General features: G+C 42.0%; 1 protein-coding gene across 8 annotated transcripts in view; it reads right to left on the reverse strand.

The window, feature by feature from the left end:
* LOC148017397 (kinesin-like protein KIN-14I) overlaps window positions 1–26556 on the reverse strand; it is a 133797-nt gene that overhangs the window by 35493 nt on the left and 71748 nt on the right. For all 8 annotated transcript variants that reach the window (XR_015687962.1, XR_015687964.1, XR_015687963.1 and 5 more), the window contains 11 exons: window positions 16873–17054; window positions 16660–16775; window positions 16456–16558; window positions 16063–16215; window positions 15804–15950; window positions 15491–15700; window positions 15134–15298; window positions 14882–15028; window positions 14537–14674; window positions 5448–5642; window positions 5225–5351 (listed from right to left, as the gene is read on the reverse strand). Coding sequence is in view for 5 of the 8 variants with exons in the window: in XM_087663474.1 (XP_087519600.1) it covers window positions 5225–5351; window positions 5448–5642; window positions 14537–14674; window positions 14882–15028; window positions 15134–15298; window positions 15491–15700; window positions 15804–15950; window positions 16063–16215; window positions 16456–16558; window positions 16660–16775; window positions 16873–17054 (1683 nt within the window). In the remaining 3 variants the exon portion in view is untranslated. The remainder of the gene's footprint in view (window positions 1–5224; window positions 5352–5447; window positions 5643–14536; window positions 14675–14881; window positions 15029–15133; window positions 15299–15490; window positions 15701–15803; window positions 15951–16062; window positions 16216–16455; window positions 16559–16659; window positions 16776–16872; window positions 17055–26556) is intronic.

Raw genomic sequence — 26556 nt, forward strand, 5'->3', positions numbered from 1 at the left:
ACCAAGCTCTAGGAGCTTGTTTCAAACCGTATAGTGCCTTTTTGAGCTTGCATACCAAATGTTCTGAGCCTTCAACTGCAAAACCAATGGGCTGCTGTACATAAACTTCCTCCTGAAGTTCCCCATGTAAAAATGCAGTCTTGATATCCAGCTGATGCATTGTCAAACCATAATGTGCAGCCAAAGCAATCATAGACCTGATGGTCGTCATACGGGAAGTAGGAGCAAATGTCTCCTCATAGTCAATGCCCTTTTTCTGTGCGTAGCCTTTAGCTACAAGCCGTGCTTTGTATTTATCAATGGATCCATCTGCTTTCCTTTTCAGTTTGTAGACCCATTTCGTTCCAATGGCTTTCTTTCCAAATGGCAAAGACACCAAATCCCAAGTTTGATTCTTAGTGATAGAATCTAATTCAGCTTGCATTGCTACCATCCAATGCACATTGTGTTGTGCATCCTCAAAACATTCAGGCTCTTCATTATTAAAAGTACTTGCTGCCATAACAAACTCCATGGTATGTGCTGAATCATGCGAACGAGTTTGCCTTCTAGTACGACCAGCCATGGGTGCATCCAAAGGACTATCTTGCATAGTCTGCAAATACCATCTAGGTAACTGTCTAGCTTCCTGACTATGTGAAAGCTCTTGCTGAATTTCAGTTTCAGCATTATGCTGAATATTCCGATCAGCCAATGGCTGAATTTCTGCACTTTCCATAGGAGCAGCTGTCTGAACATTAGGTTCATTTTCTAAAGCTCCAGCTGAATCACCAAAAGTAATGGGCAGCAGCCCTTCAAAAACATCACGGGCAGCCTGATATGTGTCCAAACCAGCCAAGGATAATTCTGATTTTTCATCAAAAACAACATCCCTGCTGACAAAAACCTTCTTTGTATAACGGGATCATAGAGTCTGTAGCCTTTGCTCTCACTGCTATATCCCATAAAAATGCACTTAACAGCCTTGTTGTCCAACTTTTTTCTATGTACCTGTGGAATATGGGCATAGGAAAGACACCCAAAGGTACGGAAGTGGCCAACAGAAGGTTTACGGTTGTTCCAAGCCTCAAAAGGTGTGATGGTCTTCAAGGCTTTGGTAGGACATCTGTTCAAAATATGGCAAGCACACATGACTGCTTCCATCCAAAAACTATGAGGCAAGCTCTTTGCCTTCAGCATACATCTGGCCATCTCCATGAGTGACCGATTCTTGCTCTCTGCTACCCCATTCTGCTGTGGAGTATAGGCAGTAGTGTACTGATGGACTATGCCTTTCTGCTTCAAAAAAGAATTCAGCATAGAGGACATGTATTCCCCCCCTCGGTCCGAACGGAGAGTCTTAATTTTGCATCCAGATTGAAGTGAACTGAAAGCTGAAAATGCATCATACACTTCTGACTTCTTTTTCAAACAGTAGACCCAGCAAAAACGTGTAAAGTCATCAATGAATGTCACAAAATAATAACAACCGCCCAATGACATTGTTTGCATAGGCCGACAAACATCTGAATGCACCAACTGCAATCTGGTTGTTGCTCTGAAAGCAACATCACGGGGAAATGAGAAACGATGCATTTTCCCCACAATGCATCCCTCACATAAGTACTCAGGAGGTCTCTCCAAGAGAGGTAAGCCATCCAGCATCTGAGTACGCTGCAAAAGCATCAAGCTGCCAAAGTTTACATGCCCCAAACGAGCATGCCATAACTCCGCTTGTATCATAGCAGGAGTAAGAGTGGATGTCAAGTATGCCGACTAATCTACTGAAAGAGCATCCAACTCATATAAACCATGACACAAAGATCCTGTCAAGACCAAAGTCATGCGTTCTTTATCTCTAACCATGCAACGGTCATCATCAAATGTGGCATGCAAACCACAACGTGCCAAAGAAGCCGTACTACTCTTGGATTTCGAGAAAGCTTATGATAAGATAGACTGGGATTTCCTAGAGGGCACCATGGTGAGGTTGGGATTGCCCCAGGTTTGGATTCGCGTGGTCTCCGCCCTTTACAGATCGGCCACCAGTAGGGTTCTCATAGGCAGAAGGAGAGGGGAGAAGTTTCGGCTGGAGAGATCGGTTCGACAGGGCTGGCCCCTGACCCCATACTTGTTTCTACTCTTTGCAGAGGCGATGTCTCACTTCCTCATGTCACGTGTGAGCCGATTACGCGGCCTGCGAGTTCTAGTGAGAGAGGAGACTCAAATGTTAGATTCAAAGTATCTAGATGGTACAGCACTCTACATAGAGGACCATGAGTTGATGCTGGAGAGAGTGAGGCTGGCTCTTGACGTGTTCTGTTCTACAGCGGGAGCAAAAATCAACTGGCAAAAGTCAATTGGTTTCCTCACAAACCCGGACTCTAGCACGGAGTGGGGACTCCACCTAGGATTTAGATAAGTGAGCAAAGGACAAACCGTCCGGTACCTAGGGTTCCAGGTGGGACTTGACATCGCTCCTGCCCAGTAGTTTCTTCCTGTCCTTGATTCTGTTCGGAGAAAACTGACCTACTGGAGCACGGCCTGCCTCTCATTGGCCCGCCAAGCCCTAGTGGTTAACTAGGTCCTCCTAGCAACGGCCCGGTACATCGCCTCATGTTGGTGCTTCTCATCATACGTAGTGTAGCTTCGCGGCCTGGTTCGAAACTTCCTTTGGTCAGGGTTAGATGGTTCCAGGGATTCCAGAGCCAAGGTGACGTGGGCGACCATCATACGGCATCAGTCAGAGGGAGGACTTGGTATCATAGACCCAGAGTATCAGAGTATGGCCCTCTTGGGCAGCGAGTAGACCTGGAAGGTCTTATTGCAGGAGAGCCTCCAGGACTGTAGACCAAGGCTTGGCGAAGAGTGGAGGCCATCCCTGATATGGATCTTCACGTTAGCCCACATCAGCTTTCTTACGCAACTTACTCTGCCTATGGCAGGGCCTCCGTAAGGCCCTAATCCAGAGCCCCCCTAGGCTTCCAGGAGGAGATAGACCGTCAACCAGTGATTTGGAATCCCCAGCTTAAAGATTGGATTGAGGCACAGATCAGCGAGTACCCCCATATCCAATGGGCTGGTTGGGAGGCCGGCCCAGCTCGTACCATCAAGACAAGGCGGGAGGTGTACAAAATGGTGGACGAGGTGCTGCAGCCAGTATCAGGCTGCCACAAAGGAGTGGAGTTGAGGAGAAGGGAGATAGATACAGCAATACCTCTGGAGTGGCTTGATCCCTCGATACAAGAGCTAATAGAGCCCGGGGAGGTATGGGCAGCTAGGTTTTCACCAGCAGGCATCCTGCTATAGGTGGTAGGCAGAGTGGGTGGCGCCCCGCAGGGGACTTTCTTCGCTTTTCAAGAGGGGGGGCGTCTGGCCCTTGACACAGGGCAGCAAGATGAGAGGATTGCTGCCCTTTCGTGGAAGAGGATTCGCGTGGTAGGCCTTCAAGAGAAGGGAGATAGACGCAACAATATCTCTCGAGTGGCTTGCTCCCCCGATACGAGAGCCAATAGAGCCTGGGGAGGTATGGGCTGCTAGGTTTTCACCAGCAAGCATCCCTCTACAGGTGGCAAGCAGAGTGGGCGATGCACCGTAGGGGACTTTCTTCACTGTTCAAGAGGGGGGATGTATGGCCCTTGACAGAGGGCAGCACAATGAGCGGATTGCCGCCCTTTCGTGGAAGAGGATTCGGGTGGTGGGCCTTCAGGAAAAGACATGGTGAGTGGACCCCTATGTTTTACGGAAGAAGCTCAAAGAGTAGCGCCTTTGGATCTAGGAGGGCAGACCACTTGATGAGCTGGAGTGGGACCTAACAGAGTGGCTATGGCCGGCCACATCTATCAACAAGAAGCCATCTAGGTTCCTGGAGTACACTACCAAGATTGGCAGACACGTATTGATGCAAGAGAATATGGATTGGGCACCGTCACGTAGCAAGCACTCCGCGGAGTACAACATCACGGAGCCTTTCCGACAGACCTTTTGGCGTCGCCTATGAGATAGCTAGAGGCCGAGGGGGGTGTCGTATTTCTTATGGCTCGTGGCACATGGAGGCTTGGAGGTGGGAAGTTGACTTGCCCAAATGCAAAAGGAGGGAGGTTGTAAGCGCTGCACACAGCAGCCTCTAGAAACACCAAAGCACTGCCTTTGATCATGTGAGGAGGCGCAACTCGAGTAGAGAGGAGCATGCCGCATCCTTCGCCGTATAGCACCCAGCCTTGGATGTATCTCATGGGGAGCTTTCTGTTGGCACGCAGTCAGCCAAGGCTGTCACCTTCTATATGAGGCCGGGATGTAGGACACAATATTCATTATCAAGACAAGGTCATGTGCAGTGGTCGGTTTAAAGGCTCTACCCATCCACAAGGTACTGAAACCCACAGCAGACCGCTCGAAGGTATGGGAGATCATAGGGAGTCTAACTGGATGGCATATCTAGAAGGCGCGGTGTCAGATGGCTTTCGACGGAGAGAGACTCTCAGTACAAGCAACCTTAGCGGAGCTGTGGACCTCCATCATCCACTCCCTCTGCGGCCAATGGGATCAGGTGTAGGGCGAGTCCAAGGCTCGTCAGGAGCTCCGTTGTCATTTCATGCGCACTTGGGGCGGCCAGGACCTGTTAATCATGATACAGGCAAGCAACTCCAGTTGGCGATACACCCCCTCCCCCCCATGGCTTCTTGCCCCCATCCCCCCTAGACCACCTTGAGAGGCTTGTATACATGATGTAGTTGTGACTTTGCATCAGCTCTAGCTAGTCTGTTGAGCATGAGCACCCCATTGTAATCAATTTTTGTGAGTAATATAATCAGCCACATTTTACTTGCCAAAAAAAAAAAAAAGGACAAATTCCATCATGCTGTATTCTAACTTCCTAAACACCTTCAGCAAGTATACTTCCTAAGTTATTGGCCAACATCTTGAAGTGTTGAAAATGAACCAAAATTACAATGGCAGCTCTATTCTCACATTTCTAGAAATGCAACCAATCACAAAGTTAAGCCTGGCCATGTGCATCCATTGAAGTAATCCATATCTTATTTCTAAATGTAATACTAGCTCCACATCTCTGAGGAGTGAATACACGACCTGATTAATGCATGCTTTTCTAATACTAATACCAAACTATTTGCCTGCACTTTTAAAACTTTGATTGCACATTTTCTTGAAAACCATTCTTTTACCACAAATGACACTTTAACTCATATGAATCACCATCTAGTCTGAGAATCTACATTAATACCTTCCATCATGTTAAAATACCGTTTCCTCAGAATCTGTTCTTCCTTGTAAAGAGCTTCAAGTCCAGCCAACTGCCCAGCCTGTCTCTTCAAAATAGCAGCTGTCTGCTCATTCTTTCTATCAATATCCTAGAACCAAAACAGCCTTTCAGTCACATTTTCTGTTCGATTGACATGTGTCATGTGACTGACTTCATCCAAATGATAATAACAAAGACAGCTTACTTCTTTCATCTCTCGAAGCTCCTCTAACTCTTTAAGACTCCCTTGCAGGGCTTCAAGTTCAGAATTCCGATGGGCAAGAGCAGATCCTGCCAAACTCAACTCTTGTGTACGCTCTGTTAATTTCTTTTCCAAGTCTGCAAGGCGGCCTCTCAAAGAATCCCGCTCCTGCTCAAATTTCTGCTCTAGCACCTTTGCCTGGTTCACATAAATATTAAAAATGCAATGAAATGCACAAAGTACAGATACCTTTCCCAAAGCCCTTGTTTCACAATAGGCAACATAAAGCTTCTACTTGCCTATTGCCATAAATGAGTGAATTAAGTGTTGATCCAAGGAGCTATGTAGGTAAGCAAGAAAATCAACATAACAATGACATGACAAGTGATTCAGGTATCAAATAAGAACTACAGAGTGACAAAGACACAACACTGAAGCAAAATCACATGCATTTTTTCATGATAATGTATGACTTGAATAGCCAAAGAAACCTGAAAAATTAAGATGTTTAGAAGCAATCCCTCAATTAGCAGTTAATTAAGGCACCTTTCTAACATTTTTCTGCACCTCACTAACCACATTTTAGCCACCCCATTAGCTCCTTATATATATCCAGGAGCTTGATGTGTCAACTAATTATGGATTTTGCTAAGATTGATTGCCCAAAGCAATGCCCAACACCTGCCCCTCAAATCTATGCATTATCTACCATAGAAGAAGATATTTAGATAAAGTGCTTGAGATGGATAATGCTGAGACAAGTATCGACAAATTCCTCCTGGGTCCAAGTTGCCATATTTGGGAATAAAAGGACACCCAGAAAAGTGCATTACATAAAAGTTACACATAAAGGTTCAGTGCAGGAAGAGACTTATAAAATATGGCACACACATCAAACCATGAAAACAAGTCGTAAGAACTAACCACCAAAGCCCCACCCCAAACAATGCTATTTCTTTACCATTACCAGAGTTTGCAATAGGATTGACAAGCTCCAAGCTAGAAGATCATAGGATCATGATGGTTTGGTGGTCAAACAGTTCAACCATGCACGAGACATATTTCCACCACTCTTGGCACACGTGCACAACCACATTGTATGTAAGGGCTTTCCAGCTTACTGCTCAAGCAACACCATTGTGCACATGCAAAATGCAGGGGGCCCATGTGTACAACCGCATTCTATGTAGGGGCTATCCTGCTTACTGCTTGAGCAACACAATTGTACCTATGCAGAAGGCCGGGGCGCTGGGGACTGATGGACCTACCTATATCTTACATAACTTATGCAATGTCTTGTTTGACCAAAGTGCTAGAACTTAATCACAAGTTAATCCGAAGCTTAAGAAAACACATTTTAGAAACATAACTTATGCAATGTCTTGTTTGACCAAAGTACTAGAAGTTAATCACATGTTAATCCCAAGCTTAAGAAAACACATTTTAGAAACAGAACTTATGCGATGTCTTGTTTGCCGAAACAACTAGAAGTTAATCACATGTTAATCCTGAGCTTGGGAAAACACATTTTGGTGACATAAGGTGATCTTGGATAGAGCCACAAAGATCTGTAGAGCCCATCATTCATGCCCATAAGTGAGACAGAGGCCACTACCTTGGATGGATCCAAGCCGTCACTATGGTTAGTGAGGATGGCATATGCCCTCTTCTAGCGGCATGGATCTGTACTTACCAATCTCAATCTCTAACTAGCGTGAAGAGGTACAGAATTGGCCAATAGCACATCTAATCCCATGTGACAAATGAGTGTCCATGCATCTCAGGCAAACAATATATCCATCATCTATAGTAAGGAGAAACTGCTCTCTATAGAAAGTCATCTTTGTCCCTAGCTCCTATACTAGTGCCAACCATGTCCTGCTGATGTTTGGCTGGACGAAATCCATCCTAATGTCTAGCTAGACGAGAAAGTTGTCTTGTACTTGTCTTCTACCTTTAGAGGCAATTGCCAAAAGCCAGATTTAAGATGAAATTTACTAAATACATTTGCTTTTCTAATCCTTTTCAACAATAGATCCTTCAAAGGAATTGGATGTCCATGAAACAATATATCCATCATCTATAGTAAGGAGAAACTGCTCTCTATAGAAAGTCATCTTTGTCCCTAGCTCCTATACTAGTGCCAACCATGTCCTGCTGATGTTTGGCTGGACGAAATCCATCCTAATGTCTAGCTAGACGAGAAAGTTGTCTTGTACTTGTCTTCTACCTTTAGAGGCAATTGCCAAAAGCCAGATTTAAGATGAAATTTACTAAATACATTTGCTTTTCTAATCCTTTTCAACAATAGATCCTTCAAAGGAATTGGATGTCCATGTCCAATCAAATACTTGTTGAGTGGCTTGTAGTTAATTACCATCCTTTTTTACCTCTTTTTTGCTCCAAATGCTTGTTGAGGTAGAACGCCTGACAAGCCCATGGGGAATTGGTTGGCTCAATCAAACCTTTTTCCAAAAGAGATTCTATTTATTCCTTGCAAAGTATTAAGTCTTCCTCTTTCATGCCAAGATAAACTGCCTTTGTGGGTACAACAATTGGCTGGATTGGCAAGGAGATGGCAAACTTTTCTCTTTTTTCTCTATATATCAAAGGGTCTTCGTGCATGAATTGTTTGAGGACCTTAATTTGTCCTTGACTTATCTCAATTCCCAAAAATTCAATTGAGGTTTGAAACATGATGGATTTTGTAGGTGACAGAACCATCGTTGTATTTTCCACTGCATTAGCAAACTGTGAAAGATGATCCAAGTGATCTTGGAGTATTAAAGAATACCAAGATGTCATCTATGTAAGTAAGGCAAAAAGGAAATTTGCCAAAGACAGAATCTGTCCATTCTTGAAACATTATTGGGGCGACCTTGAATCTGAAGAAGAGGACAATCCACTAGTAGTGTCCTTGGGGGACACAAAAGGCGGTCTTGTACTTGTCTTCTACCTTTAAAGACGGTTGCCAAAAGCCAGATTTAAGATGAAATTTACTAAATACATTTGCTTTTCTGATCTTTTTCAACAATAGATCCTTCAAAGGATTTGGATGTCCATGTCCAATCAAATACTTGTTGAGTGGCTTGTAGTTGATTACCATCCTTTTTTTACCTCTTTTTTGCTCCGAATGCTTGCTGAGGTAGAACGCCTGACAAGCCCATGGGGAATTGGTATACCTCCCTGCATCTGTTACATATACACATCGCACCACTTTATCACAGCCGACAGTTGTTCCCCTATCACAGCCGACATTTGTTCCCCTTTTGTAGCCATTATCTGGAGTACCAGAGCTACATACGCACATACACATACACGACACTTATCACACTCACAGCACCGTATTTTCAGTTTCCAGTTTTTAGCTTTTCATTCAGCACTTTTATTTTGGATAGCTGGACCTCATCAGTTGATGTTAATATAACTTTCTTTCTTTCTTTTCTTTCTTCCTCTCTCTCTCTCTCTTTACGTAGTACGAACTGGTTCCTACTATACGGTTCGTACCGTACCGTACCGTACGAATTCGCTCCAAAAAACAAGCACTTTTTTTTCTTCTTCTTTTTTTTGCGTGGTTGTTGTTGGTGGTGGTGGTTTGGGTTGTTGACTCTTGTTGTTGTGGTGGTGGTGGTGATTTTGTAGCCTTGATCGATCAACCAAGAAAGGGAGTGGAAGCTTGATTAGACTCCTCATACATGTTTTGTTACGATTTATCCTAGAGTCAAAGGCCATACATAAGGTATTCAAGCAGTTCCAAACGTTTCTAATTGATGTCCCATCATTTTTCACAATATGTTAGTGTCATCAATAAATAAATTCAGCACCATTTGAGAATCATCAAGTAGCTTAATCCTATTGATTTTACCTTTGTTCACAACTCATTTTGCACCACCCAACCCAAAGCATTAATACACGTTGCTAATAAAACTAGGCTAGAGGATAGCTTGGCCTAATGTACCTTCTGAGAGTACATGAATAAGTGAATGTACCATCGATAGCTACTTTAGCCTTAGCAATGTCAAACAAAACCATAACAAAATTCATAAATCTTTTACCAAAACCTTTGGTGGTTTGTTTGGTAACTGTTGGTCTCACAAGTCATTGTGGCCTCTTGTAGACGTTAATAAAGCATCTCATCTCTCTCTCTCTCTCTCTCTCTCTCTCTCTCTCTCTCTCTCTCTCTCTCTCTCTCAACCTTCTCTCTCTCAAGCATACATGCCTCTTATTTGTATGATCATTAATGTATGATGTATCCACTCCTATGTATGTACTTGTAAGTTGTAGCACATGTTGCGCATGCGGCATATGCCATAGAGGTTTTGGCGTATTACCCTCAAGTATTCATCTTATATACTCCAATAGCATTGCTATTTAGACTTTAAACATCTATTCTATCATCTATGGTTCAAAATAATGAAGTTAATTTTTTTTCTCGTACTAATATCGTACCGTACCTTATAAAATCTTCAGGTACCATTTAGTACCGTATTTTATCATACGTACTTTTCGTACCTGACAGCTATGTTCAAAATGTCCATACCTTGTGTGAAAAACCATCTCCCATTCATTACCTTCCTTTATCCCGATAAGATTGTAAGCGCCACGAAGATCTATCTTGGTTGGTGAAGACCTTGGCTTTCCCAAGTCGTTCAAGGAGTTCTGAAATCAAGGGAAGAGATTTGATTATTCATAGTAATCTTATCGAGCCCTCTCTAATCCACACACATACAAAGGGATCCATCTTTTTTCTTGACGAAAAGCATTGGAGCACCTACTAGAGATTTTGAATGACACATAAATCCCTCGGCAAGATTCTAATCAATATATTTCTTGAGCTCTACTAATTCATCTTGGAATAGCTTATAGATGGGGCCGAAAAAAGGTTGAGCTCCTTTAAATCTATTGCACAATCATAAGGTCAGTGTTCTAGTTGATATCCACATTCTTCTCTTCAAACACATCCTTGAGCTCTGCATATTGAGCTAGGAGTGTGTCCAAGCTTTCGTCCTTTGGCTTCTCCATTCGAATTGCATAAATCAAAAAGGATAGATTGACACATGAACACCTTTGCCCCAATGTATATTGGTTGAGAATTCTTCCTTTTATTATTTTGCATTGGCCTTGGTTCAACCTTTCTAGACCTCCAATTGATGCCGGTAGGGTTATGTAGTTCTAGCCAAGGTAGCCCAATAACAACGAGACTATTTAGGCAATGGATAATGTTGAAGGCTATATCCGATACAAGACTCCTTATGGTAAACTTTAATGGGTTGAGTCTCATACCTGACATCTCCCGAAGCAAGAGGTCGACCATCAATTACTTCTGCACATACCAGCTTTGCTTTCCTTAGAAGCTGTATACCATGCTACTTTGCAAAATTTCTCATCCATGAAGCATACTATGGCTCTAGAGTGTAATAAAGCTTATCCTTGTATCTACCTTTCCTCGATATGAATCTTTATTGGTAATATAAAGCTAAACATTGGACGTGCAAATAGAAGGAGACCTTTTAGGTTTCTTGAAACTTTATCCAATCACATGGTCTCGACTAACATCGACATTTTCCAACAATGATGGAGTAGTGGTGCCATGAATTCTCATCCTTCCTTTGTTAAGTCAATATTTACTTATGTGTCCTGACTAGCCGGAATACATGTATAATCCATGAATGCACCACCTTTTCTTAAGCCATCAATGGCTTGAACCACGTCAAAAAAACTTGCATGGGTTGTGCATCAAATACTTAGTCTTCTTGGGTGGCTGGGTCTTCAAAGATCTTCATCATACTCGATCTCAAGGCAGCTTCTCAACGCCTTTCTTGTCTTCTCTCAAATAGACAATTGTCACATTCAATTGCTCGAGAGAGAGATTCACAAAGTGCATGCACCTTTCGCATAGTGAGCAAAAGATCTTTAACATCATCTTTCAATCCCCAACGGAATTGACTAATAAACTAATCCTCATGCCATGTTAAATCACATGTGAGTCTCCAAAATTCCGATGCATATATCGAGGCAAATCTCAACCCTTGGCATAGATTTCTAATCTTTGTTTTAGCTACTCTTGATCTGTCTACTTTTCCAAATGTGGCAAAGAAATCTTGTATGAAGGTCTCAAAATTATCTAGGAATGGGGATTCCTTCTCAAGAGAGGGGGCAAACCAAGAGAGAGTTGTACCTAGGAGAGGAGTTCCTACCAGCCTGACCTAAGAAGCATCATTTGAGTAACGATTTGGTTGCATATGTATGAAAAATTGTAACTGTTGAAGGAAACCTCTGAATTTTAACCTTGTGCCATCAAATTCCCCTAGAAGACTGACCTTTGGTTCTTTTCTATGTTAATCATGAAGGTTGACAGTAGAGTTGTTGGACCTCTGGCTTAATGTAGCCTTGTCTCTTGAATTTCATGAAGTTGTCGTTGTAGGTCTTGCACAGCTAAGCCCAAAGCTTATGGTTACTCTACTTATAGCTTTGCATTACTTTTGTAAAGCTCTTGGATTTATTGTTGGATGCTTTGCAAAGAGCAACTAGTATTGGCAAGGCTGAAGGATTTGTAGCCCATGATTCCTATTTATACTATAGCCTAGGGAGGTTAAGGAAACACATGTCATTCAAGAGGATGTCACATGGCACGACATGCACAAAGACACATGTCATGACATGCATGCTGATACATGGCACACTAACAACAATGATGGCATAAGCAATTATATAAATATCCTCTAGAATGTTCTAGAATAACTTCATGAAACCAAGGGCTGTCCTAGCTTGCATACAAACCAAGGGCTGTCCTTGCTTGAGCATCCATTACAATTGCAACAACAATATGCTTGTGACTGTCCAACCCATCTAGCTTTGGATACTGTTGGTTGAGTCGTCACTCCATGGGATCGCAAGTATCCAAGTTTGATCTTTGACTTTGCAGATGGGCCTTCCTCATCATGGGCCAAAAATCAGAGGCCCAATCCCTTTGTGGTGCTAGGAGACTTCATTGAAGATGGTGTACTAGAGGCATTGGCAGCAAGCCCCAAGCTCACTCTACAAAATCCCGTCAAAACTCTTGATCCTTTGAGTCTGTCTAGTCCTACAGTGCCTCTTGCACTCTCATCCTTTTGCATTTGCTGAATCCATTGTATCTCGTTCATTTGTGATGGCCTAGAGCCACCCTGCGCTTTGTAATCTTGTTATCTTATACCTTTTTTCATAATTCATATAATTACCCATTACGGGGGGAGAGAGAGAGAGAGAGAGAGAGAGAGAGAGAGAGAGAGAGAGAGAGGAGAGAGAGCTTGGTTTTACGAAAAAAAAAAGAGAGAGCTTGGTCAAGCTATACTTTTGAGATTATGTTTTGGTAATTAATACAATTACCCTTTATTTGGGGGGGAGAGACACACACACACACACACACACACAGAGAACGGTGGGAGGTTGACAAACAAACGGGCAAGTTGGCAAGAAGGCCGGTGGAGAAATGGCAGTTGGCATAGAGCATCCATTCCTTGCACCTCACTAGTGCACTCATTCACTATCATTTTTTTATTTTTCTTCTAAGCATACCTTGATTACTTGTGTTGTCCATACTTTCTACGCCCTTTGTTAGCCTTCTTGTTCTCACCACAGTGTCAAATCCTCATAGTAGTTAGGACGATCTTCAAGGGATCATATCTTATCACATCACAACTTAGTAAACCAATGTTATACACACGTTGAACTTGACGTGGGCTATAAGACACTACCTCAAATGGATGCTTGATTCTAGTATGATTACCAAGTAAATTGGGATAAAAACATGTAGTGAGACCACAAAGCAGTTTCACATAGATCATCACACCCTTAAAGACCGATGGGATGATTTATAGGGTGACTCGAGATGCTAGAAAGGTGACAAGGGGCTCCTCTTTTCCCTTGGGAATCATGTACCTTACTCCATCTTGGCATTCAAGACACTAGAAAGGTGGCAAGAGGCTCTTTTTTTCCGATGGGAATCATGCACCTTATTCCATCTCGGCACTCTATGTATGTTTTGGTAATTTAGACCAACAAACTGGCTCTTTTCACAGCCCCTGTATAAATCCTAGAGAGCAACTAGCTTGGGTGTTGTTAATCCCTATGTCTGCTCCACCCATTAAGTTCAATTCATGTGTCATACTAGTGATGTTTCTCACTCAGGTGTTTTTGTAGAATTTTGTTTTCTTGAACAAAAGCAAGAATCTTACTATATTTTCCAAAATTGAAGGTCCTATAGAATCAATCATGAAAATGAACCAAGGTTACATTTACAAGCACAAGCATCTATCACCAAAGCAATGTCCCCACCCATTTTCAATATGTGATTCATCTATTTCAGACATCACAATTCAGGTCAGCAGTCATCAATTCAGAAATTGGAAGTATCCAGATTGGCAGATTGTTATCTGAGGAGATTATTCACTTATCATGAATCCATGGAATAAAGTCAACTGTTGAAATTCTGTAGTTGTTTCACAGTTGAGCTAAGAGGTTGGGATATGCCAGAGTACATATTTATAAATGCAATTTTAAATTGACGCCATTTTCATCATGAAGGCACCTTAGTGGTCACTACAAATGCTTAAAAAATGCTACCTGCTGCTCTCGATTCAATTCCTACTACCTGCACTTTAAGGTTTTCATTCTTTGCCTAGTCATACACTATGTACCTTCATATAGTCACCTTCCAATTCAGTTTCCGTTTTTGAAAGTTCTACATAAATAGTTATTTTCTAATAGAAAATATCCTAATGATGATTCTACTTTAACTGATCTGGCTTGGAAATTTGCACATACTTAAAAGGCTTCCATAATCACAAATAAATATGTTAGCCTTCTACTGTATAGTTCAGTTGCTCCTTAGTCATTGCTGAATGCTGGTATCAACCTAACATGTAAGCATTCTTGGGTCAAAGCAGAAAACCTTGAACTGGTAGAAGTGGCGGCTCTAAAAGTATTACTTGCCCATTCCAAAGCAAACATTTGTTTAAGCACCAGAAACTCAAGAGAACCAAATGTGAAAGCCTAATAAAATATAGAAAACATTCAGATCTTTTCCATTCAAATAATTAAATCATTCTTACTTCATCACTTCTGCTCTTCTCTAGACGGTTAGCTTTCTGCTCAAGAAGTTGCTTCTCATTAGCAAGCCTTTTTGCAGTCTCTTCTGCTATTCGCAGTTCATCTGTCCGAGCTTTATAATCAATCCGCAGCGCATTTACCTGTGCAGCCATATTTTTACAGTCAATCTTGAGAGCAAAAGGGAAAACTTTTTAGACTGCTGCCAGTCTAAAGCTTATTTTGCTAAGCAATTTGAAGCTTTCACATTTTCTTCAGGTATGCATCTCATGCACAAAACTTCACATAGCAAATGAATCAATGGCACATTGAGACATCCTGCTCAGATGCATGCTGCTGTCCAGTGAAACCTGTGTTTCTAAATTGCGAATCTGAGTACATTTGTCCTTTTCCGTGGGTGGTAGATCTCTATCTCGCCTATTTGAAAAAGACCCCCGAACAGATCCTAGCTTCTTTGCAGAATTGCTGTCAGAGTCAATAACCCCAGTTTGTGCAGCCTGCCACAGTCCACAGTAGTTGTCACAATTAATGTCATCACAAAGTCTTATTTAAAACGCCCAAAACATATGCCAATCATATTGAGTTGACTGTGTGAGTCAAACCAGAAGTGCTGACTCCTTTTCTTCCAGTAAGTGCCGCAGCCTTTCCCTTTCATCCGTAAGCTCACTTATTGTTTTTTGTTCAGCGCAAAGAGAATCTTTTAGCCCTTCAAGCTCTTCTTGTACTTCCCTTTCTTTCTTTTCCTTTCTCCGCAACTCTTCTGCCAACTGTCCTAGAAAGCTAAGCAACACTTAACAAAGCAATACACAACCTTAATGCCACACAAACTCTCAAAGCTTTAGTTATAGATGGACATATGTATAACAACAAAAGACAGTCTTATGCTAAAGACTATACAATGCCAATAGATGAATGCCATGACTCAAAGAGCTTGAACCTCTAGAGTATGACCTCCTCACCTGGTCTATTTTCTTTCGGGATTCCTCTAAAAGTTTTGACATTTCTTGCACATGCTTTTCATAAACCTCCATCCCAGGTGGTTTGGCATTAGCAGCTGTAGTGTCTCCATTGGCAGCTGCAGGTGTATTTGCCCCGGCCCGTGTTCTTGAATATCGCCGCAGCATGACATCATTTATATGAGTCTGAAGAGCTACACAAATGTCTTCTCCCTACAGACCAACACAAACCTCAATTCAGCAACTCCAGATCAGACATTAAGACGGCTTTGAAATCTGAACTTTAACAAAAATAAGTTAATGTTAGTATATAAACCTGCTTTGTTTCAAATTGGAACACGTGTAGAACACCTGCAACTCTCATTTTGAAAAAGACTGCTGTGTTACTACTGCCAAACTGCATAATGTCTCTCAATTCTGCTGAATGCAGATACTCTTTAGGAACTGGACGGAAGAAATGGACCTAGCAAGTCCACAAGAGATACCTTGAACTAATTTTTGAATGCAGACACTTCAGAAAGAAATGATAAACATACTCTGTAGCAGTTTGAATGCTACAAAAGATGGATACATACCCCCCGCTTGTTTATTCCTAAGATGATGCGTCCAGGCAAGAGACCAATTGGATCTTCAATTTTACGCACATTGAAGAAGACAGAATTCCCATATGGAAGAGATCTCAAGACCCGCAGTAGCTGCTGCCTTGCATCATCTTTGGATAAGTGTGCCTGCTCTCAAACAATCGTGCAAACAGGTGTCACCCCTTGCCAATACCGATAATCATTAGAATCGGTAAGAATTCTCTGTGGATCTGAAAAAGCTTTGTCAAAGTACTAGAATAGCTGCATCAATTTGGCATGCTATAGCTTTCTCTAAAACTTTCCTAAATAAACTGCACACATGGAGATTTATATCCTTGGTCATTGTTGGTGTGAGCAAGTCAGTAGGTAATAAGTAAGATGGCATACCATAGCTCGATACCTTGACAAAATATCAGATTCCCAATCCTTTTTGGGCCTGTTTATAGTCACTTGCTTTGGCAAGTAATGTTCTACAAGTGCTGGCCATTCCCTGCAGTGAAGTATTGTGGAAAAACTTATATAAAATATACCATAATCACTGCTTCTGATAGTAGCAATGTCTTCATTGTAGTTAATATCTAGAACACTAACATGCTCAATTCTGGGTTGCTAGTAGAACCAATTTCGGCCAATATTTGCAAAGCGGCCAGTTGTGCTGCATCATCTTTCCCAACAGGATAATTGCCAAGGAGGTAATCGTACTGTGACTGCAATTGGTAGAGGTAGCAAAACTTAGCAGAGTATAGAGATATGTTTGGTGAAAAGGAGAGTAAAGTATAGCACACCATACGTAGCAACATTGACCTGAATGTATGTAAGTTGAATAAATATCGGTTCAGTTATGGCTTCATCAGACTCACGAAAGAGTCGTTTCTTAAACAATAGCTTGCACTGCAATGCTTCACCTTTATTTCTCTCTTTGAAAGCTTTGAACTCAGCAATGAGATCTCCAATATATTTGTTTTCATCTAGGCTGATGGGCTCATCTGAAACATAATGAAACAACAAATCATAATGACATTTGTAAATCACAATATGCTAGATATAGGATCATCAGCATTCCCCCTCCCCACAGTTGTAACCTCTATTTTCATGGCACAAATGAAGGATAATTTGGGAATTCAAGGTATCCATTATGGCTTACAGAGTGATGTATGAAATTTGATGCGGTACACATGTAAAACATGGCATTATGAAGTGTTATACAGAGGTATTTGTGCGATACCCATTATAATCAATCCATGTATGTAATTTGATGCAATATGATGCCATATATGATGCATCATACAAAAACACTCAGTATGGCACCCACAATACACACTGATCTATATGGAATGTGAGATTCACATACAATGCCATGTGTTGGTGAAATAAGCTGATGTAGTGTGACAATGGCATGTCACAATTGACTAATCGCAAAAGGACTCACGGCCATATGTGCTATTAGTCTGCTCATGCACACAGCTATTACAAGAAGTGTTCTTGAAGAGATGGCTATATAACCATGTAATAACAAAATCCAGAAATCCAACCAAGAACGTCTAGAAGCAAAATCCCTAAGAAATCATCATCATGTCTGCATTTATTTGACTACATGACTCTAATTTCTATTTTGTGCCCACTTGTTGGACTTCTGTTGAGATTTAAGTTTACTCGAGCCTAGAACTAGCCCATTCCAAGAACACTTTGAGATTTGTGATGCATTCATGCAACAAGCCAACAATATTTGCAAGTTGTAAGCATTTTGTCAATCTATGATTTATATTGAGATAAAATTTAGCCCCTGGGACTCAACTGAATGCTATCTCTCTCCTTAAGTTCAATATCAACACATGGCTTGCCAAAAGAGCAAGTGTAAAGAGTCAATCGCACCAGAATTATGGGCACTCCTCTTCTCTTAGAAATGCCAAAATAGCACCAATGCATGTGCCTTGTGATTAAAAAAAAAAGAGAGATGGCAGATTTTCGGACAGATTTGCACATGGTCTACCTATATGTAATGGAATGATGATAAATTCAGAGAGGTTTGCACACTTCGAGCTCCAGCGTGGTCATGTCCATCATTGCTATTTCTTTCTCAGCAACGTACCCACAATAGAGGCTGGCCCTCTCCCACACACACTTTCAAGCTATCCCTTTGGGAGTGCATCCCAAATATACTCAAGCGGGGGCACCGCAATTTGCCTCCATGGCATTACCTAGTGGGCTGACTGGTCATTCTTCTATTCCCTAGCCGACATTTGGACAGGGCTCACGTGTCAAAGTGCCTCCACCTCCACCATTGGCACCTTATGGAAACATTCATGTTCCAATGCCTCCACATCAATCGGCACTCCTTAGACACTCACACCTATATCTGCCTACCCACCTAATCCATCACTCTCTTATCCACTACCAATTCCACCTCCATATCCTACACCACCTACCTATCCCCCACCAGCATCCCATTCATTCTCATCAGCCAAGCATGCGGTTTCAAACAAGAATCGTTTTAACATGTCGACTTTTACCACTTGGTCCAATTTTGATGAGGCATGTTTTGGATTCCCAAGTTTTGTGGAAACTTGTCCCATGCAAGTTCCCAGCCTAACCCCCACTGGTTTTCAGCCTAACCCCCATTGGTTTCCATATGAGGTTTATCACTCTTGGAAAAGCCGAAATGTCATAGCCATAGTCGAGTTGATGCAAGGTCTCCTTCCTGAATTCCATTCTCAGCTCCAACACTTTGACCTTGCTTCTGAGCATTAGGCCCATCTCGTTGGCCGCTATGTGGCAGAGGATCAAACTCGTCGCATCAACTTAGATCATGAGCTGCAACAATCACTGATAAGGATGACTTGAAAGTCAAGTTGGCTGAGTATGGGCATCTCCTCACTGAGTTCTCAATCACTAGGGCCCTTACGTCCTTTGACGATCAGGTTACATTGTTCCTTAATAAGCTACCGAGAAAATATTTCCATTTTGTGCAATAGGTGATCTCACAGCCTTAGATGCCCACGCTCTATGACTTGAGTGTCAACTACTATGTTACGCTCCGTTGTTCGATCAATTTCATGGGACATCCTCCACAGATGGGGATTTTGTTACATCTTCTCCAAAGGGGCAACAAGGAAAGGGCAAGCAAACTCAAACTTCGAATCAAAATCTAAATCAGGCAGAATTTACCAAAGAAAAATCCATATTGTCAACATTGTCAAAAGGCTGGACATTTCGACGACGAGCGTCGTTTAAAGGCTAAGGGCGGTCCGCTCAAGACTTGCATCTTGAGCACATCCAGTGAGGGCACTCCTGTTTCCCCCCCCCCCCCCAACAGCTGAAACAATAGGGTAGACCCACTACTACATGGCAATTGGTTCTTTTGCTCCCCCTTCACCTTAGGAGTTGTTAGAAATGTCTGCCCATCCTACTATTGTGGACTTCAGCTATCCTCGAACACACGTTGTCTCTCCTGAGGACTGACTTGATGAGTCCCCTTCGTGCTCAATGTTGCCATCTCCTTCAAGTACACAGCCATAAGCACTTGAGCCCACTCTCTTATCCACCACCAAATCCACCTTCTCCACCTTCATATCTTACACCACCTACCTACCCCCCACCAACATCCCATTCATCCTCATCAACCAAGCATGCATTTTTAGACAAGACTCATTTTAACGGGTCGAATTTTACCACTCGGTCCAATTTGATGAGGTATGTTTTGGATTCCCAAGGTTTGTGGAAACTTGTCCTCCCAGCCTGCTAATCCCCGCTAGTTTCCATATGAGGTTTGTTGCTCTTGGAAGAGCCGAAATGCCATAGTCATAGTCAAGTGATGCAAGGTCTCCTTCTTGAATTCCATTCTCAGCTCCATCACTTTGACCTTGCCTCTGAGCATTGCGCCTATTTTGTTGACCACTATGCGGCACACGATCAGACTCATTGCATCAACTTAGATCATGAGCTGCAAAACTTTACAATCACTAATAAGGATAACTTGAAAGTCACAAGTTGGCTAAGTATCAGTGTCTCTTCGCTGATTTCTCAACCACTAGGGCCCCTAAGTCCTCTAACGATCAAGTTACATTGTTCCTTAATAATTTGCGAAGGAAATATTTCCATTTTATGCAACAGGTGATCTCACAGCCTCAAATGACCACATTTTATGACTTCAAGTCTCACCTAATGTGTTACGCTCCACTGTTCAATTAGTTTCATGGGACATCCTCCACAGAGGGGACCTTTCTTGCATCTTCTCTGAAGAGGCAACAAGAGAAGGGCAAACAATCTTAAACTTCCAATCAAAATCCAAATCAAACCCAAGCTAGTGAGTCACAAGGAACTTCCCAATCAAAACTTAAACCCAGGTGGCAGAATGTACCGACGAAAAATCAACATTGTCAAAAGGCTGGTCACTTTGACAACCAGTGTCATTTAAAGGCCAAGGGCAGTCTGCCCAAGACTCGCGTGTTAGGCACATCCGGTGAGGGCACTCCCGCCCCCCCTCCACATCCGAGATAACAAGGTAGACCCACTGCTCACATGGCAACTGGTTCTTCTACTCCCTCTTCACCTAAGGAGTTGCCAGAAATGTCTACCCATCCTACTGTTGTGGACTTCAATTATCCTTGCACACATATTGTCTCTTGAGGGCAGATTTGATGAGTCCCATTCCCGCTTAGTGCTGCCCTGTCTTTCAAGTAGGTAGCCAAAAGCACTTGAGCCCACTTCTGTAGAGACCCTTCGGCCAAGCAAATTGTGGAGCCTTCCTCCAATTTAGATCTTCGTGATACTGACCACAACCCCTTTCCAATTGCCACCTACACTCGCTTGATCCTTGCAAGGCACCCTCTAGTTTCTCTTCTCTTTTCTACTACACATTTCTCCTTTTACTTTCTTACATTCTTAGTGCACATACCTTTTGGTAGTGGGAGTCTTTACACATTTGTACATAGCACCCACTTGCACTTTCTATTGAAGTTGAGGTCTATGTGTTTTATGATCTTATATAGTTGTTTTTGTTTTTGCTTCCTTTTGCAGGTTGACATTCCGCCTAGCTCGGAGCAAAGGCTCGGATCATTTGGCATGGCTTCTCATGGTTGCATCTTTTGGTGGCACTTCTTTCCTAGGGTTTGTCATTGTCTCTTTGGAGGCCACCTTGGAGGCTATGCATTTCACAAGTTTTCAACTGGACATGTATCTCAATCTTCTTCTTTGGGTGCAACTCCTTCCCCCCACCAACATCGACGTCTTGGGAACAAAAGGGATGCTTAGTTCTTCTTCCATCATCCGATGGTGAGAGGGAGCGGTCTACAACTTTTCCTTCCACTTTCAGAGAGACGACTTCTTCTCTTGATAAGTGACAATGATGATACTTACAGATTTTGATTCAACCATTGTATTTATTGTACATTTTTTAACATTATATCTTCATCCGTATCATTAGGATAACATGATTATAAAAGGGCACTAGGGCAAGTGAACAATTCCCCTGCGAGGGCACTGTCCAAGTGGCATAGTTGCATAGCATTTTGCATAAGCATGATCACCCCTGTATTGCCTCTTGCATCACTCCAATGCATTGGCATTATGTTCTGTAAACATGCATCCATACGCATTTATCCCTTTTCAGTCTTTTTGAGTAGTCAACTCTAGATCCATCATATTCACAGCATTGCACATATCCACTATCAAGAGGGTTCCATCATAGGTGGCATCATGATTAGAAAATATGAGAGCACAAGATAAGGATGACCTCAGAGAACTCTTGCAAGTACACATCAATTGAGAGAATGAACTGATAATGATAAGTGATATGAAAGTACAAGAACTAGGGCCTCAATTAAATATACCTAGCTAGGGTTTCCCCCGAACTTTTAACCTTTATTTAATGTTGACATATGTTAAAGGTGTGAACATCTTTAACACAAACACTTGCACACTTAAGGTGTGTGTTCACACATGGTAATAAATAAAACTAACGAACCCCCTTTCAGATCATGAGTGATTAAATCTATGACACGAAATATGAAGGAAGAAAATATAGAAAGGTCTTACCTTGAACAGACAGTGTCTTATCCCATACAATGATTTTGAAAAGGAGATACATAAGTACGAGAGATAAAACATGAGCTAGACCATAACATGGTCTACCAAGAAGCTCAAGGACCCAAAGTATAACATGGTTCAGAGGTGTGTGTGTGTGTGTATGGCTCAAAGACAGTAGGCACATGACAAAAGATCGAATACCTAGGCATAGCCTTTGGGCTCAACTCAGAGGTCATATGTAAAGTCATTAAGTCCTCTCCCCCCTTCCTCTCTCCCCAAACCCTCCCAAAAACATAAATCCTTTGTTAATCGGAAAAGAAGGCCCAAAAAAAAAAAAAAATCCAACTCGTTTTGGATTAAAATCTAGATAGAAAACCTAGAACTAGCCTTCATAAATAATCTAAAAAGCAATGATCATAAAGTAACTTCCACACATGTGAAATAAATCAGTAAATAAATAAAATACTCGTTGAACATGAAAACTAGAACACTCTTACACGGTAGATGACATATGATAGATCCCAAAGGTTGGAGCTCCTTTTGATATTTTTTTTATTATAACTCAAAGTTTACACAAATCACAAGTGCCTTTTTGTCACAAACCCAACACTTTCTTGATGCCAATCATTCCCATGTGCCTTGCTCTTGAATCAACCCAAACTTGTATTATTATTGTTATTACTATCATTATTATTATTATTATTAGAATGGGTCCAAAACTCTGAAACCACTATTGGTTTGGGTGAATCTCATATGTATGACCAGCAAGCTATGGAAAATGAAACTCCGTAGAGGTGAGACGCCACGAGGACATGTAATTTTATTGCTTTGCTTAGCAATTAATTAAAAGTCAATCAAATGGGCAAATGTGACTTACAAATGTGCGGTACAAGTTAATTATTTAAAAGTGTGGGATCCAAGACCCCGAGATATTAATTCATGCCAAAGGCAAAAGTTATAATAAGTCATAATTCACAAGTACTAGGTGGTAGCCAATGTCAAATTTGAGCCTAGACCAATTTATTAGCCACTAATATTATTGGTGACATTAGAGACTAGGCATTAATTAATGTCAATTTAAGGGTTAATAACTGCTCAAGGATACTTGGAAGACAAATTGGCTTGGCCAATTTAATTATTGGCTGGTGAAATAAATCTTTTGAGCACTAGAATAATTATTAAATTAATTTTTTAAAATTAAATTCTGAAAATTAATTTAATAAGCTGAATAATGCTAGAAAATGAGATTCCAAGGTTGCCACATGGCAAAACTTGCCCATACAAGTAGAAAAAACGTTTTTGGGGGCTCGTGGAAGTCTATTCTAGCCATTGTGAGAGAGAAAGCAGTTGTTAGAGAGCAAGGAGAGGCTGCTGGCGTGATTTGCAGCCACGAGGGATCAGTCCTATAACATGTGACAGCAGTTTGGAGCCCTCCAAGAGTAGATGACAACAACCCAAGGTCCTTCCAGTGCAAAATGACAATATAAAGGAGAGGGCAACAGTCTTTCTAGTGGTCCTAAGCTATAGATGACAGCTTCCATGGTTGTCTGAGCAAGGCAACAATAGCTTTTCACCATTTCTTGCAATGAAACTCTGAATTTTCCCTCTCTACAACATTGTCTCTCATCCGCCAGCCATCTCTCAAGTTAGCTCAACATTTTCCATCAGTTTGAGCCATCAAAGAAAGGGATTTCAGTCAACCTCTGCTGTAAACCCTAACTTACAGCAGAGATTAAGGTTTGACAACCACCTCGAAATGCATGCTTAGAATTGAGGGCCTAGGGCTTGAATTCCAACAACTGAAATTGAGGAATTTCAATGAGACTCAAGAGGCCAACCAACCAATATCAGATTTGGGGCTGAATTTGTCTTCCAAGGAACAGAGTGAATGTGAGTCCCCAAGCAAACCAAAGAGCCAATTGGTTTGGAGACTTGCTGGTCAGTTTTGACAACAAGAGACACTTGGATTAGCAAAGGACATCAAAGAATCTCAGTTGTACTCCTTCCATTTGCAATATAAGATAAAGAAATACCACAAGGGGCGCCAGTTTTGGGGCCAACAAGGTGTCCAATATCCAAGATTAATTGGTAAAGTGTGCATTTTCAACTTGCCTGAATTTTATGTTTGTTGTAATTAGTGTTTAATCAAGTTATTTACCAACCTATCCGAGGAGGAAGGCTGGTTTTATGAGAAAAGAAAGATATATTAAGATCTACCAAGAACCAAATCAGCCTAGAGACATATCCATGTACAAGCGTATATCCTTACGGTATCAAGAAAGTAAAAAGTAAAAAATCCTATCTAATAGGCAATGAGAGTGTACCTCATCACCAAGGTGAGTCATCAATGTATACAAGTATATCTATCTAGAGACGTGAGACTACATATGGGTAAGGTACAACAATGCCATATGGATCTAGCTCCATCCGATGAGGATGCGGGAGTGTAAGATGCAATACCCAGAAAAAAAAAAGGGGGGGGGGGGGGGGGGGGGGGGGGGGGGGTGAGAACTATTGAGTATCTCCTAGGTATAAGTCCTAGCCCAACAACCAAGTACATCTTATGTTACTATCCAATCCAAGTGACCTCCCTTTGGTGTAAGTAGAGCTGCCTCTAACTAAAGGCACTAAGTCGTCATCTCACTTTGATCTCTAGTACTCTCTACAATGAGACTTCTCTCAGCCTCACGGTCCCTACGTGTCCTTGAACTAGTGTTGCCCCTTGATAAAACTCTATCAAGGTTGTTTGTCATACTCTATACCATGTACTAGCCACTAGTATGGATACTTTGACTCTTTGAATCTCCAATATATAGCAGCCCCAAACGTCTCTCATCTGGTATACTCATCATCGACAATATGGCCTGTTGACCCTAGAAGAATATGTGATCTCTCTCTCATGTATGGGCGTACACATCACATCTGCCTAAGAAATGCTCTTTCGTTGCTATCTCCTCATGGTATACTCTACAGATCCTCCCCTCCTTGGGGGCTTGTGAGGCTCTACCTATCTCTATCTCCAACTAGTGTGATGAGACTCCTAGCTGGCCTATGGAAACTCTCTATCCATGTGAGCCAAGGTGAGTCGGATCATACTAGAAGGGGAGGCAAGCTCATCATATCAATATCATATCTAGCAGGTAGTTGCTCCACCTGGAAGTACCATGAGCTCTCACACTCCTCACTGGCCATCTATCAAGAAGCTGGCAATGCTCTCCATGGTAATCTATTAGGTGTCATGTTCTGCACTCTATATATAAAAGTGATAATCTGAAAGAGAGTCTCTACCCCATGGGTGGCGCAGTAAACTCTACTCCAAGAATCTCATGTGGCACTGAGGTTTGTTGTGTATCGCTCATGACAGCAAAATAATCTAGGGCCTCTCTATCTGTGTCCAAACCGATGTGGCTAGGCTTCGGGCCCAAATCCCTACTAAGTGCATAAGAGCTGAAGTGACTAGGATATCAAAGAGCCACTACTTGGAATATGGCTCTTGTAGCTATGTCTAGTGACACTATCTCTCTAGAAGTGCCAGTGACGTGTATCCTCTAGTGAATCAATCCCCTAGTGCTTGTACTATGGAAAAGTAGTCTAACATGGCAATAGAAACCTTGTACATGGAGGATATCTCAGCCCAAGCTGTCCACCATTGTTGTCTACCATTTGCTGCCTGCTGTCCAGCCTTCTACTGCTGTTCAAGACTGTTCACCAGCCTTCCTACCAGCAATTGCTGCCAAATATTGTCAGAGCTTGTGTTTGCTGTCTGCTGATCATCTGGAGCGTCCATAGTTTTCTCAGCTGCTGTCCTATGCTAACATCAGATACACTGCTGTGTTTGCACTCCTTGCTGCTGCCCAGCCTCGTGTTGACATCTCTTGGCCTGCCATTTTCTGTTCAGCCATCCATACAAGTGCCACATCATCAGCCTGATCTGTGTTTGCAGATTCTGCACACACTGCTGCCTTTCTATCACTGATCCAATCTACGCATGCTACATTTGCTGCTGCCAAACACATTCAAAGCCTGCTTGCAGCACCTTGGGATCCATCAAAGTACGATACACTCTTCTACTCATACCCTTTGCCCCAGTCCTTGAGACACGGGAGTTCGGGCGTCGATTTTCACCTTGCATAGTGTGTTTGTTGCATTGAGCATTGTATCTATTCATTCATTATTTAGTTTGCTTACCTTTTGTATCCCTAACTATATTTATTTATCAATCTGTATGTTTTTCGTACGATTGTGTTTGTCTTCTGTAGACAAACATGTCTTTACATGCAATAGCAACTTCAATAGCATACTCCATTGCCTGATTTTCAGCCTTTTTCCCCTTGGAAAGATTAAGAGTTTGTAAAACTAGACAATTTCCGAAAAAGGTTTGTCATACAATTGTGTCTGTATTCTATAGATGAGAATTTCTTTACACACAATAGCAACTTCAGCAGTATACTCCATTGCCTTATT

This window comes from Lygodium microphyllum, chromosome 22 (genome assembly GCF_053477565.2).
Source record: "Lygodium microphyllum isolate KBCC chromosome 22, Lygodium_microphyllum_v1.1.10, whole genome shotgun sequence".
Taxonomy (NCBI): Eukaryota; Viridiplantae; Streptophyta; class Polypodiopsida; order Schizaeales; family Lygodiaceae; genus Lygodium; species Lygodium microphyllum.